Here is a 16,207-nt window from a genome sequence, read left to right on the forward strand (position 1 = left end):
CATTTTGTCTTCAGGCATTTACCTGGATAGTGATGATGGGCTATCATCTATTGCTCTACTGCCTGGATTAGATATTTAAATCCTTTATTCTTATCAATCTTTAATCAATAGCATTTTTGGAAATTATGAGATGAATTTTATTTAGAAAGGTTCCTTTTTAATGTTTTCCCTCTAATTGATTTGAGAGCAGATCCAAGTTGTCACTCATGCATAGCTGTGACATGACTTTACAGTCATGTTATAAGATTATTACTTATAGAAATTGTCTCATCATATTGATAAAATATCAATATGATAAAATAATAACAAATAATAGCAAATTGCATTCAAATACCAATGTAAGGGTCTTACTGCAGTGCAAAAGTTACTGTTAAATACATCAAAATCCTGACATTCATTCACAAAAGAGAGAATGGAACATTCACAAGAGAAAGAATACAAAAACATATTATGTACACTTATTTACTAAGATAATTTCTAACATAAACTAAAAAATGTCCAGTGCCAGAACATTTTAGAAGTTCGAAAGAAAGATAATTGAGCCTTTCAAAATATCAGATTACAATAAGCAGTTTTATGTTTGTTTAATGTTTTCAGCTATGAAGATCAATGCTACCTTTCAATTACATGTAATGAATAATAATTCCCCAATTTATGTGTAATCTAGATTCATCTTTAGTCTTCTAAACAACTAAGTCTTGTTTATAACTTTACACATATGTTTGGAAGACAAAGCAAGAATAAAAGAATAGAAAGTATAAAAAAGTATTCTACAGGAATAGAAGGTAGAAAAAGTAAGCAATGGAAAATTAAAATGTAGTCTAATCAAGAGAATTTTTCATGTCACCAATTGTGTTCAGAATTAGACAGGATTATCATACCTTATAGAGCACTGTCTAGAATAGACAGTCCTGAATTGGTACTTGCTGGACGGAATCTTGAGCAGATGGTAGCCCAGGACCTATGCATCCAGGAAATTGGGTGTGAAACCAGAAAATAAATAACAAAGACAATATTTACTTCTCTCATATCTTTGTCTTGGAAAAAAATACTTCCCTTGTCCATTAACGTAGCCATCAACATCAGTGATATTGGATTAACTATATTTTCAGATGGTTATAATAACAATAGCCTAGTTGGGCTGACCTTTAGTGCATATCACGATTGCTCTTTCTTTAAAGCAGAAATATTGAAGTAGAAGACTCAGAAAAATACATGACTAGGGGAAAATAAAGATGCGTTGGTGAAGGACTATCTGGAAGTTTTTATTTTATTTGTATTCCAGACCGTTATATAATTATGTGGCAAGCTTGTTAATATAATTATGTAATTGAGTCCCCACAACAACCTCTGAGACAGGTACTAAAATTGTTTCCATTTTATGGATAAGGCATCAAAGAAAAATGAGATTGAGCACATTTCATAGTATGAAATAACTAGAAAGTAGCAATGCTGGAATTTGTACCCACATTTTTCTGAATTAAAGTCTGTGAGATTCCCTCTGATGTGTACTGTAAAAAACAAACAAACAAACAAAAAACAGCAATCAGTAATCCCCTAAATATATAGAAAGACTGGATGGATGGATGGATGGATGGATGAGGCATTTAATAGACAAATGTAGAATCAGTGAAGAAATTATATATATAATCACACACATCATAATCATTACATTTATATTTTTCTAGGTCTGATTTTGTGACTGTCTTTCCTTGTCTTCTGAGTTTGTTTGGAAACTTTATCGTTAATCTGCCCTGAACTTTACACAAACCCTGAGTGAATCTGCTCGTGTCCCCAGGAGCCATGCTATAAGGATGACGCTCACCCAGTAGATCTGCTGATGAGGGTTCCAGGGAAAGAAGCCCATTTCTTCCTTCCTTAAGAATGCTTCTGTCTCTGCTAATGGCAACCCTTACTTAGAGGAAGATTTTCAATTAATTGGACCAACTGAAATTCCCAGAACATTCTTAGGCTCCTGTTTTCCTAAATTCACTGGTGAACTTTGTATTATAAAATGTGTTATGCCCTATTTGAAAAAGTTTAACAATATTATTTTCTAAAAAATCCTAAAGATAACATGTCAGTTAAGCCAACAGCTTGTTTGACTATGCTAAAATAATGTTTCTCAAATTCTCTTAAATTCCTTCAAAGAAGAAAAAATTTATCAATTCTCCCTCGGATTAAGTTTTTTTTTTTTTTTTTTTTTTTTTACAACTTTTGGTTAAAAATGTACAAAAATAAAATTAACTTATTCATGAGTTCTAATTCCATTATGGGACATAAACACACTTATAAATTCATTTTCTCCAAAACAACGAAACCAGTAATATTCAAACTCTCTGCTGCTTCTCATCTACAATAAATGATACTGCTTTGCTGAAACTAAATTATCACTCACGATTGAAATATAGTACTGGCTGATACCGTGCCTTTGTTTAAGTTGGACATTTCTATACTGAACCGGAGACAAGTAATACTTCTATTCTCCTTTTGTCTCTGTTTCAACTATTTTCAAAGTCTATTTATACAGTGTACCACAATGTTATTTGGGCTACACTTGTATGACTGCATCCTTTATGTATTAAATCCACCGCTCCTTTCTTATTAGCTCTCAACATTTAAAATAATTCTCCATGGTATCAAAACTGTAACCTAAAATACAATACCAAAGAAAAAGACTGAAATAATGTAGAATTGCTCTGTTATAATTTGCTCATATAACCAATGGATACTTATTTATTTTGGATTATCTTCCCAATCTAAAAAAAAATTAATACATGTAAAACGCTCTCAGGCTCTAAAAATATTTATCAATAGTTAAACAAGAATGCAGGATCCCCATTTAAGAAATACTGTTTTGATATATATATATATCAAATTCTTAATAATAGAGTAAATAAGATAATTTGAGGTTTTAAGGTTACTAAATGTAGTAACAAGCATGACTTATTTCTGAATTTTTGTAAACATTATGAACAAAACCTTTCATATTAATTTTCCATTCTGTCAAAAAAAAATCCTGTTAAGCATCCAATCTGAGTAAAACTCAGTAAGAGAAGCTTCAAGAATTGTGTATTGCAGCACTATTCATAATAGCAAAGACATAGAATCAACCTAAATGCCCATCAATGATAGACTGGATAAAGAAAATGTGGTACATACACACTGTGGAATACTATGCAGCCATAAAAAAGAACAAGATCATGTCTTTTGCCAGGGCATGGATGAAGCCACTATTCTTAGCAAACTAACACAGGAAAAGAAAACCAAATATTGCATGTTCTCACTTATAAGTAGGAGCTAAATGATGAGAACATATGGACACATCAACATCAAGGGGAACAATACACACTGGGGCCTATTGGAAGGTGGAGGATTGGAGGAGGGAGAGGATCAGGAAAAATAACTAATGGGTACTAGGCTTAATACCTGGGTGATAAAATAGTCTGTACAACAAGCCCCCAAGACACAAGTTTACCTCTGTAACAAAGCTGCACATGTACCCCTGAACTTAAAAGTTAGAATTGCAACAATAACAGAAGAGAGTCCTTGACTTGGGAAACTTTACATAGTGTGGGAGATAAGCCATGTGAACCAGGACAATTCTGTGTGAGATGTACTAAATACCATAGGAAGATACTACAGTTTGCATACATGCTAATAGAAAGATGCAAGAATGATCCAGAAGACATAAAGGTCCTATATATATATCCCAATTTCTGCCATGATTGTTCCACCTCTTTATTATACTCAATTTTCCATAAATCACTGGGGTGCTAGAAGAGGCTACCTCACTCTATTGATTTTTATATATTTTAATTGCATTAAAAATTAATATATGTAAGTGGCGATTCTCAAAACCTAAAATAATTCTTTTTGTAACATTATTAAACAATTTAGACGTCTAAGCAATATCTTTACAGTTAATTTAATTTTCTGTAGCCCTTTTTGTGTACTCTTTCCCATGAAAAAAAAACATCACTTTAGGAGCCCAGCCCTTCAGAGAATGTTCAGAGAAACCCTACCCAGTAGCCTGGCTTTATGAAAACAAACAGCCCTTTCTTCTCTACTGCCCTCTTCACTGAGTAGCATAGCAGATAATCTTCCTCATGATGCTTTGATGACTGTTAATGTTATTTATTTAACTGGTGTAACTGAAAAATTCTATTCCAACACTAAAACAAACAGCTAATAAGATAGTATTATCTCTTAGAAATAAAATAGTCATCTTCTAAAGGTAAATTCTCAAAATATCTAACATGGTCTATGAGATACATAGGTAGGTAGGCAGGCAGATAGGTAGATAGATGATATATTAGGTAGATAGATTAGATAGATAGATAGATAGATAGATAGATAGATAGATAGATAGATAGATAGATAGATAGATAGGTAGATAGATGATATATTAGGTAGATAGATTAGATAGATAGATAGATAGATAGATAGATAGATAGATAGATAGATAGATAGATAGATAGATAGATAGATAGATGGATGTTGCTCAGTTATGGCTAATCACTTGTTACATAGCTTCCAGCTATAATCAGGAATGGAATTACAATGATGTATTTTAGATACACAGATAGCTAAGCAGGTCTGAGAGTGAGTATGTTTCCTTCATACCATTAAAACAGTTGATATATCTCTGTTAGTCATTCACTCATGACTGTTAGAAAGTTTTGTGATTATGTGTTTGTTATTTCTTCCATTGTTCTGCTTAGGAGAAAGAACATTATCATAGTCAGGGATGCTAAAAACTAGTTATTTGGCGTCTCACAGACTGATCATTTTAATTTTGAACCCTCTTTTTTTTAAAAAAAAAAATGAAACTGAGATGATTTTATGTCATATGGCTTTAAAGATCTTTAAAACATCTACTATCTAGAAAAATCATAGTTCTTTAGAAAGAGACCATCTGACATATCATTGCCTGTTTACAATTTATCTTATTTTCACTGATCCTGGATAATGCTATTTAACCACAAATATACATTTTGAGGCATGTTTTCATATTTTAAATAATGATATTTCTGCATATCAAGCACACAAGCTTATATAAATTACATTTTTAGAATAGTATAAGAAAACTATAAAACAAATTTAAGTTAAATTCAAAATGAATCCTCTCTTCTCTCCTTGAATTTGTTTTACTAGGTATAAAGAAATTAAATTGTTTCTATTTTTGTAAACAGCTTTTACAAAATAAAGTGCCAATTACCTTCACATTGGAGGTTAAGACTTCAACATATGACTTTGGGGGCAGGGGATACAAACATTCATTTTATTACAGAGATGTCATAGACTTCAGAGTTGAAAATAAATTTCTGTTGTTGAAGCCAAAAAAAAAAAAATGTTCAAATACCATATAAGTATTTTTTTCTCAGTTCTGTGCTCATTTTGCTTGCTTAGCTTAGCTCCTAGAATACCAACTTCTTTTCTTCTTCTTCTTTTTTGTATATATGTGTTTATGTTTTCTCTGCAATTATAAAAGTATATTGTACTTTTTAGGGGGAAGAAAATGGAATTCTAACCCACTATACTGTTTAGTTACTTTTCCTCTTGCTATCTGTTTCAGACTTCTCATCATTATATTTTATTTTGTTACTGTTTATTACAGAGGAGGTGTCTGCAAGGATAGTTCAAGTAGTCACTGCTGAGGCTGTAGCAGTCCTGAAAGGTGAACAAGAGAAAGAAGCTCAGCATAAAGACCAGACTGCAGCTCTGCCTTTAGGTAAATGAGAAGATCCTCAGGTCAGGCACTGTGTCTGTTGCACCCTGATCACAGGATAAAGTCTTCATGTTCAAAAGATAGGCCATATCTTGTACTTCATCCTTACATGTAACATTCATCAGACACCTTAACTGGGTATGCACTAGGACCTATTTTCATCTTTTCCCACTGGTTCATTGTAGTGTTTGCATAGTCTTTAGTTAGAGGAGTGAGCTTACAGTTAGACTTTTCCCTAAGGGGCCCTTAATTTTTTCATTTTCCGGACCACTAGAAATAGTTATTGTTAAAATAAAGCCAATGCATTATTTCATGGCTCCACCCATAAAGATAATATACTAAAACTTTCATAAGAGATGATTATTTCCCTTTACAGGTTTTGGTGAATGATTATACTGTAGCCTTGTTTGGGTCTTCCTGAACTGACTACACAAAACCTATAGCCAGAGCTTTGTTATAATCATGAATGACTTTGTATCTTATATGAAGTACTGAACTTCACTTGGTTCATCTAAGGGCACTGAGAGAGTGCTGTTCTCTCCCTTAGTAACAAGACAAATGCCCTCTAGGCCAGGCAAGTCATGTAATGCATGCTTGCCAAAGGAAACACTCTCAGTCAAAGCCTTGCTGCCCCTACTCATAGATAGATGATAGATAGATAGATAGATAGATAGATAGATAGATAGATAGATAGATAGATAGATGTATATACATGAAGAGATACAAGAAAGGAGACTGTCTTAAATTCAATATATATATTTATTTCACAGGTATATACACGCAAGTCATAGAAAGGTATGGTTTTAAAGGCCTAAAAATAGCACATATCCATTTCCCTCTCTTACAGTCTAATATATCCGTGATATTTGATTTTTTGATCAGTATTCCTTTAATTGTCTATTAAAAAGTAAATAATAAAAATAATCTTCCCTCCCAAAATAGTAATTTAGAATACACTCAGTATTTTTAGTACTGTGGGATTTTTTAATTATTAAGGACTATTTTTCTCTTAAAACACATAGATAAAGAATTATCTAATCTAAAACATTAACCTTCAGTTTATTGTTCACTTTTATTCCTTGAAAGAAAAGAAAACTCAATTTTTTAAAACTTGAAATCTTAAAATACACCATGCAGAAGCCCATAGGATAAGGAACTAAAAAGTCACCTGTCATCCCAAAGCTGCCTCTACTAACTACTTTATGAAATTGAAATTCCCCTAATATTTTAAATAGATTTAACCACTGGCCTTAATTGAGAAATATTTCCTTTTGAAATTTCTTACTGTCATATGAGGGGATCACAAATCATGTAAGTGTCTTGAAAAATAAAACTTAGATTGACTGTAAATGAATTACATCTTTTAGAACATTTTTCTCTGGTTCGTCTTCACGTGTATCGATTGCTAAGACCAGAAGTTTACTCAGCACATGGCTTTTGTCTGAAAGTTCGCTCAGGCTATGAAAGTTTATTTTTCCTTTTCTGAGAATACATACAGAAGATGGGTTTTGAAATTAGACTCAGTGAACAAAAGGTTTAAAAAATATGTCCCCTAAAATAACTATGAGTGGTCAAGATAACACGTTTCCAGATTGAGCAGTTGAACAATAGAGTTCTAATAGTTTTTTCAGTCAGTAGCTGAATCCAGACTAAAAACGTCTGCCTGCCTGTGTGTGTTTTCATATGGTAAATTAGGGCCAAAATGAAATATTTTATTAATTGAACAGGTAGACACATTAATGAGAGTAATGATGGAATTTTAGCAGGCATCTCTAATCTGTTTTTCTAGAGATGATAAAATCACTTTTTGGGAGAATATCAAATGCTTATCTTATTTTTTAGGTTTTCAAAAATACATGAATCAGGTAATGGGCCTAAAAATAAATCAAATGCAGCTTACTATTGAATCTTTTTCTGATTTTATAGAAAGGTCTTTTTACAAATGGCAGAACTTCCTACACATCTACCAGCCTAAAAGGATTAATTATTGCATCTCATTTTTCCATTGTTTGATCTTTAGCAGCTGAAGAAACAGCTAATCTGCCTCCTTCTCCACCCCCATCACCTGCCTCAGAACAGACTGTCACAGTGGAGGAAGGTAAGGCCTATTGGACTTTTCAGGATTTGTCTTCTGATAAAGAGTGAACAATGAACTTCAATCAGTAAGCTCTGGACTTTGGTATTGGTTAGTATGTGACCAAGCTTTGGAGCTATCTGTTTCAAATAATGAAGAAGAAACAAAGACTTTAAATAAATAATCACTTATTTTTATAAAAGCAAAAGTAGAGGAATTTGGTAAATAAAAGAAATCTGCTTGATTAAGGAAGATAATTTTGTGTTCAGTTGCTAAAATAACTGTAGAGAACCCATTCACTTTAGAATGCTTTAACAGGAAGATACAATTCTACCTTGTAAGTGACTGAACAAAAATTAAAATAAATATAAATGTAATCTCCATAATAGTAGGAGTCAGATTTATCAATGAAATCAACATTTCCTTATGAAAGTGTCAGGAATTATCTGTTTTGCTCACTATAATATTGCCAAGACCTTCCCCAGGGCTTGACCTGTAGCAAATTTAATAATTATTAATTAATAAATGAAGAAGTTAATGAATGAATCTGATGTTGAGAGCATTGAACTGGAAGCTGAGCTCATGACTCTTTCCTGTTGAGACCTGTTATTGTCCATGGATCTTTTTATGAACTTACTCACCATGGAATGTCATGTCAGCTTTTCAGTTCTCATTGATAAAACAAAAAGATGCCTTTGAAGAATATTCATTCAGAATTTGAGATGAAAGGCACTACTTAAAAGGGAACAATTACTGGTTCTCTTAGACCAGTTAACCTTTGTTTATTGTTTGAGAGTTATAAGAAAAGGCAGAGGAGAACTAGGGCTCCATTGTTGTTTCAATATTACTTAGTTTTCATATATTAAAACCAGAAGTTTAGAAGTGTTTATGTTATTCATTCACACATTTTTTTTTCCTTTTTACTGTGTTTAAGACTGAAGAACATTTATTTTAAAAGACTTGTCTTTTTATCATTTGTAATTAGGTCCATTTAAAATATTCTTTGACTTCCTAAATATAAAAAATTGAATTAGTGAACCATATATTATCAACTCTAATATAATTTTATTTTGTTACATATTTATAAACCTAAATTTATCTTAGCAAGGTTTTTCTTTCTTAAATTGAGCCCTTTTTTTTCCCAATTTACTGCCTGAAATAATAAACAAATTAAATTTTTCTGAGGAATAAAAGAAATGTTAGGGATAATAATCAGTGCATAGCAGCCAATGATTATTAGTTAATGTGATTTAATCTTTTAATTTATATGTTTGAAAAGTTCCTTTTGACCTTGTGTTTATCCATTCACTGGGCACATATTTACTGAGTCCTACAATATTTCAGGTACTCTTCAAATTCTGAGTATATACTAGTGAACAAAATGACATGATCCCTGCTTTTAAAGAGTACACTATAGCCCGTAATCCCAGCACTTTGGGGGGCCGAGGCGGGCAGATCACTTGAGGTCAGGAATTCGAGATCAGCCTGGCCAACATGGTGAAACCCTGTCTCTACTAAAAACACAAAAATTAGCCAGGCATTGTGGCGCACACCTATATCTCAGCTACTCGGGAGGCTGAGGCAGGAGAATCACTTGAACCCAGAAGGCAGAGGTTGCAGTGAGCCAAGATGGCGCCATTACACTCCAGATAGAGCAAGACTCTGTCTCTAAATAAATAAATAAATATATAAATAAATAAAACAAACACTATCTAGTGAAGAACAGGAATCCAATAAATAAACTTACCAATAATTTTAAATTGGATTAGCATTGAAAAGGAAAAGAATAGGGAGCTTTAAAATATTACAAGGGAAATCTTATTTTATTGGGAGGTGAGGGGATGGGTAAGTAGCTAAGACCAGAAGCATGAGGAGAAAGTGTTGGCCAAACAAAGATAGAAAAAAGCACAAGGGTGCTCAGGTGCCCAAGAAGATGAAGTGGCCCAGGAACTGAAGGTGGTCCGTGGCTAATGGGTAGTGAGAAAGAGTAGAGCAGTGGAGGGGAGTGTGAGAGTAAGCCGTGGTCAGCTGGGGTCAGTGGCCTAGATTTCACTCTGAATGCAGGGGGAAGCCTGACATGACCCTTGTACCTCCTTCAGGCCATGGAAAATGTTTTTAAGCTCCTACTTAAAGCTTTTCAAGCATCAGAGAATCCTCTTAACCCAGAGAGGGATATGATGTTGACAGAATAGGTTTACTCCAAAAGTCAGCTTGAGGTCAAGTCATTTAATCTTCTTACTGTATATGGAATTTGGAACAGAAAGGAAAGAAGCAGTGCCCCCCATCCATCTGGGAATTCACCCAGCCTGCTTCCTGTAGGGCAATATGATGGATATAATGAAAGCATAAATAAATAAAATGTAGAATCACCTTCACATTTGGGTAACTTAGGTGTCAACTTTCCAGAGTTCCCTAATATTTTGGAATTACTTTCTTCAAGCTGTTTCAAGATATTCAAGGAAAACACCAACTAACCTCTTATTGAAAGTAATTCAAAGTTATTTTCAAGCCAAACTTGTATTTTTAATTTTTTAAGCATTGAACTATCTGAAGTTCTGATTATTTCCTTTTAAATGTATACCCATTTTTTGAGATTTAAGAAAAATAGATGTATATATTTTATAAACTCTACCTCTATAAAGACCAGATAATATTCTCACCTTAAATATGTAAAAGATTTGTGGTATAGACAAACTACTGCTTGTCTTTTATGTTAAGCCACACTTAAGTAATATACAAGTATTTTTTAAGTTTAGTTTTGTCAGAAAATAAATTAGTGACAAGTCACAAGACAGGATTGAACTGTTCAATTTTTCAAACCAAGTAGTTTGTAAATACTCAGCCCAAATTCCATCAATATATTGCTTATAGCAGGTCAGGTGGAAAGGGAGCAGGTGGATTTTTTTGCCTTATCTAGCGGATTATTTACCCTCCTTGATACCCTCAAAGCAACTTTAATCTGAGGGAGTAGTGACTGCTGCAGTCTGATCCTTTTGTACAAATGGAAGAAAGCTCTTTTGTTAGATTAATTCAGCGATTTTGAGGATACACTTTCTTTTTATTAATTATCAAACTTTTTAAAGCTGTTCTTTCCCAAAGGGAAAGCATGAGAGCTTCCACCAAAAATAATTTAAAATGTTAATTACTATCATTTATGAATATTTATTATAATTAATGTAATATTAGTAATTCCCAGGACATGTGCTTATTCTGGAAAACATTTACAAGGGATTTTGATCAAAAAAAATGAAACAAGCTGCACACTTAGAAAAGGAACTATGGTACAGTAAACCAAAACTGTACTGGTTATGATGTTTTCAAATTAACCTCCTTTTTCTTTTTGGCCTAATCATAATAGTTGTCATTTGGACTGAGCTATTAGAATTTGGAAGGCTGTGAAGGTATGGAATAATCTGAACATAGAACCAGGATTCTTTCTGCGCTTTTAGGTTTGCTCCAGAATTCTAGGGTGGTGTTTTCCTGTGTCATGGATGTGGTGACCTAATCATCGCTCATCTGAAAGTAGTTTTCTCTTTATGTCATTCTGGGGCAGCAGTAACAGTCAGCAGACTGAGGAGTCCTCAGTCAAAAGCTGGCAGAATGGAAAGGGCTTGGAAATGTGGAGAACAATGTAAGTGCAGCCAGCAGCCATCAACCATATGCTGTGATGCCACAGCAAGCAAAAAGCACCGAATCACTAACATTCCACAAGATGCAGTCTCCAAAGGAGGCTGGCATACCAAGGCTGGGTTTTACATGGCAAACCTTACATTAGCCCAGTGTAAATTTTCAAATGCTTTATTAAAAAAAAAAAAAAGTTTGAATGAAAGCAAACTAGGGAAAGTAAAGTTTATTCCTCCATTGAAAGCAGGTAAGCTTTAGTTTTGAAGATTATAATTATGCAGAAGAACTAGGCGGAAGTCCAAGGTATATAAGGTTACCCTGTTTTTAGCATAACACATTATTAAATGAAATAGAATATTCTGTGGCAAAAGCAGAGTCCCCAGAAGCATGCCCACTTCTAGTAAAAGGATGCATACATTCAATCCTGACCTCAAACAGCAAACTGTTGTGAAATAAATTTAATTTTTCATATGTTTCTCAACTCCAACTTTGATGTGTTAAATGAGGGGAAAGAACAGAGGTACCTGACAACTTGTTTGAGTACACTGAAGACACAGATGCTAAGATGTATGGAGTCAGACATTGTGCTTGGCATTTTCACAGATATCTTCTCATTTAATCCTCCCCGCAACCCACAAAGATAGATAATATTCATTTCCACTCCTTTGCCCAAAATGTCATGGTTTATGTCTGGATAAGTGTCTTATCCAGAATGCAAATCCAAATCTAAATTCTGCAATCACGGTTGCACTACATCCCTAAGGCTGTTTCTTATCAAGGTTCTTACTGTGAGACTATGGAAGTAAATTATCTTCAAATGAGAGTTATTTGTTACAAGCTACTATACTAATTTCCTTTAAGAAAAAAAAAAAGCTTAAAAATAAATATTCCATTTATTATTTATTTATTTAAAATTATTATGTCTTCCATCTCCATTGAGAGTGATCCAGATGCACCTGCCATGCACAACACCATAAGGAATGAGAATCTAATGTCTTCTATCATTATCATTAGAATCAAGTGCCCTGTTTGGCTTAGCCCTCCCTGGTCCCCATAAAGCATAGCTTCCCCGGCATATCTCTAGAGCTTGCAACGTAGATGGACTTTAGGCTTATAGGTCTTCAACAGAGACTTGGAGTACAGACAGCTCACAGTACCAAGAGAAGATTGGACTTTGCCAGACACTCTTTTTGAAGTTGCCTTGGTCCCAGGCCAGACAAGTACTACAAAGAAGCTACTTTTTCCACTGGAGCTTTCAAATTTTGTGGTATTCTTTTTGTTGTTTCCTGATTAGAGTGAAAGTTTTCAGAATAGAAAATACCATTTTTTAAAATGCTATAGATCTGAAGCTAGGCTCTGGACTGTTTTTAAATTTTGGCACTTTCACAAAGAACAATGACAACAAGAAAGAGATGGCCAGAATCTGCAAAAGGTTAAAACAATGAGTATTGGTTTACTCTCAGCTTGAAATTCTTCAGTTTTATACTATAGTCTGCGGTACCTCCCAGAAAATAAATGTTGAAAAGCAGAGAGGAACATATCCCATTTTCATTTATTGATCATGGAAGTACCCTATTGAACATATCAGGAGTTTTAGAAGTAACTTGCATACATGGGGAGTTTATAGCCCCAGAGATCCACTGAGAGAAATATGAATGGCTAGGACATGTGACAAGCCAGGGCTATGATTCAGTCAGTGTTGTAGGCCAGATCTTGGACAATTATCTGCTCAGCTGCGAAATCGTGCCGAGTTGAACTAAGAATACCAAATGTTATTTTAGGCTTCTGCTATCCCATGATATAAAAAGCATTGTGGCTGAGAAAGTTCTGAGCATCTATCCAGAAACATCTTCCATGGAACAATCAGTAAATAATGTGCTTGAAAGATTAAATGTATTCACTCTACAAAATGTTATTTTAGTATCCTCATGATTTCAGACTTATTTCTAGTTGTCATCACTTGGTTGCCAAAAATAAGTTACTGTCCTAAAAATATAGTATATTTGCAAATTAATGCTATAATTTTGTCTTCTTAAAATCTGATATAAATAAAAACTGTACAGATAGATACTACAGATTTTGTTCTTATTATTGAGAGTCATGAAGTTTTAAATTGATTTCTCAATATAAGTAAATAAATAGTGATTAGCAAATTTAGTAACCACCACATAGGCCTGAGATATAATGTCTGCATCACATCAGAAGCCAAGTGCTCATTGAATTATACAAGAATCCAAATGCTAAGCAGACTGATCTACAGTTGTATATTTAAGGAGATATATTTAAATAATGCAAATTTCCTAGGCAAGATACAGGAAAGAACAGAAATGAGAGTAGTTACTTTAGCATTTCGATAAGAAACATGCAATAAGAGATTTGAAACATGAAAAACAGCCAAGAGCCAGTGGTACAAATGAAACTACATGGAATAAAGTCTTGATGAATCTGTAGCCGACTCTGCAGAAATTTTCAGCTAATTGTATCTCTACTAAGCTTTCAGGAGGGAAACAAAACATAAGAAAACAAGTTTATAATATTAGAGGCTTTCTTAAAACAGTATACTTTCTCTGCCCTGCAAATCAGAACCCTGTTTAAAATGATGTCCCTAGGTACTACATTAGCCTTAGCATCCAAAGAAAGAGCTATGCTGACTGCTCATTTCTTATTAAGGCAGGGAAGAGGAATAATGCATTGTAGATTTTTCTTAACAGGACTAAAATTAAAAATGACTTTCTGGTTAACGTTATTAACTAGAATTAAATTAACCAAAACACTAACTACTTGTGCATCCTAGAAAATTAAGGCTATGTTTTAAACAGGACTATTTTCTTCATAATCTTACAGGCATTAAATCCTAACAACTTTCTTCTTTTTTAACTTATAAATATATTGATATAAGCACGAGTAGAGTTAATCTTCATGAAAGAATTTCTTCCAAAGAATGCATTTGTTTTGTAAGGCTTTGTTTCTATTCCAACGATTCCTTGGTTATTCTGACTTGTTTGAGAGGAATGTATAGATGATTTTTATTTTGCAGCAGGACTGTCAATGCTTTTGGTTCACTTAGATCAATGACAAACTTGCTTAAGGGATAGGTGGAATTGAGTGGTTACTGAGGCATGAAACATTCGCTGTCTCCCATCCTCCATCAGCTTGATCTTGCTAATTTCCCTTCATCCTGCTGTGCTGCTTCTGTGGCCCTTCGTGTCCTTGTGTAGGTGTTTGTCTCGTCCGTCTGATCTTGTGTCTGTGTTGTCCAGTTCTCCCTGCAGTTTCTTCCTGTGTGTCTGTTTGTAGATGAAGGGGCTGAGGATCAAGTGGGTCCTCTACACAGGTTCCCCAGCCATGAACCTACCACCAGCGGGGAGAGGCGTAGACTCCTAGCCCCCTCCATCTCGGTGTCTGTGCCTGATGATGACCCTTACAATTCCGATGAGGAGTACTATGAGCATCCTTTGTTCAGCTCAGAATGGACCACCTCTAGTGTGCTCCCCAGTGTCACAGCGCAGAATGCAGAGGCCCACTTAGGCCAGGAGAAAGGTGAACCAAGCATGGTCTCCTTTTGCTCCTCCTCCCCGGCCTGCAGCTTTGACCACCTGCATCATGTTAAGTGTGCCTTCATACAGGGTGGGAGGGATAGGAGCCTGTTTTCTCTGCATGAAAGTGAAGTTCCTATATAAGTTGAATCTATCCAAATGCCTTAACAATTTATATAAAAGAAGCCTTACTAGAGGCATGTGAGCACTTCCTTTTTCTGTATCATTGCTTCTGAGAAGAAAGAGAGAGAGAGAGAGAGAGAGAAGCAAAAAACTATTCTGTTAAAGTATGACTTCTTTCTGCTCCCTGCCAATAATCAGCGGGGGAAGAACATATTCTTACCCAAACCAAACAAGATGAGTCTTAATATAATTTTTTTACTCCTTAGACACATAATGTTACTATTAAATAGTATCTTTAAATAGCATTAGCTTTCTTTTTAGTGCTATATTAATGTGATAGATCTTTAAAAGAGAAAGAATGAAGAATCTGTTTAGAGCAGAATAAATGTTACGGAAACAATGTACTTCCCCATATCATGTAATCATCCACAGAAACTACAGAGGCTTCCCCAGGTGACTAAATCTTGGCCCACATCAGTAGAGCTGGACTAAAATGAAGGAAATGATTCAAAGCCTTTGTCATTCTAGCCTTATAAAGCTGAGAGACTCAAGTGTATAATTGGTTATCGTGAGGATAAAATAAGTAGGTGATGGTTTGCAATATGTTTCATTCTAACTAGGTAGTTTTGGTAAAGAAAAAAAAAAAAGGTACAGCTAAATATATTTTTGCTTAGGCGAAGAGTTTATTTCCAAAAGGGACAATATTTAATATGAAAGCAGATAGTTCTAAAGCAATAAGGAATAAGCTTACAGCTCACCAACTACAGTCATCATAATAAGCGTCTTCAAGGACCCTTTTGAAAACAGAACACCAATAGCTCAGGCTCTCCGATAAAGAAATATAAGTCCTATTAAGTGAAACTAAGTTCTTCTAAACTAAATTTCTAAAATATGTGTGTTTTTAAATAAGGAACAATTGTAGTGGAAATAAATATGATTTATACCAAATGAGAAAATGGAAAGCTAAAAAGCTACATGGATTTGAAAACATGTACATTAACTTGATTAGACTTTATTCAAAAAGGTAACATTATAGTGCAGTTATATTAAAATTCTTTTAACTGTAATCAAAATCTATGACATTATAAAATTTTCCTAAAATGACAAGTTAGAATCTAA

At 34.0% G+C, this 16,207-nt stretch overlaps 1 protein-coding gene across 50 annotated transcripts in view; it reads left to right on the forward strand.

Moving 5' to 3' along the window:
• MAP2 (microtubule associated protein 2) overlaps positions 1 to 16,207 on the forward strand; it is a 316,151-nt gene that overhangs the window by 254,077 nt on the left and 45,867 nt on the right. For 35 of the 50 annotated variants that reach the window (XM_074009956.1, XM_074009971.1, XM_074009963.1 and 32 more), the window contains 2 exons: positions 5,621 to 5,734; positions 7,752 to 7,829. In XM_074009956.1, the coding sequence (XP_073866057.1) occupies positions 5,621 to 5,734; positions 7,752 to 7,829 (192 nt within the window). The remainder of the gene's footprint in view (positions 1 to 5,620; positions 5,735 to 7,751; positions 7,830 to 16,207) is intronic. The other 15 variants (XM_074009958.1, XM_074009965.1, XM_065525974.1 and 12 more) reach the window with 1 other exon arrangement.

The sequence above is a fragment of the Macaca fascicularis genome, chromosome 12 (genome assembly GCF_037993035.2).
Source record: "Macaca fascicularis isolate 582-1 chromosome 12, T2T-MFA8v1.1".
Taxonomy (NCBI): domain Eukaryota; kingdom Metazoa; phylum Chordata; class Mammalia; order Primates; family Cercopithecidae; genus Macaca; species Macaca fascicularis.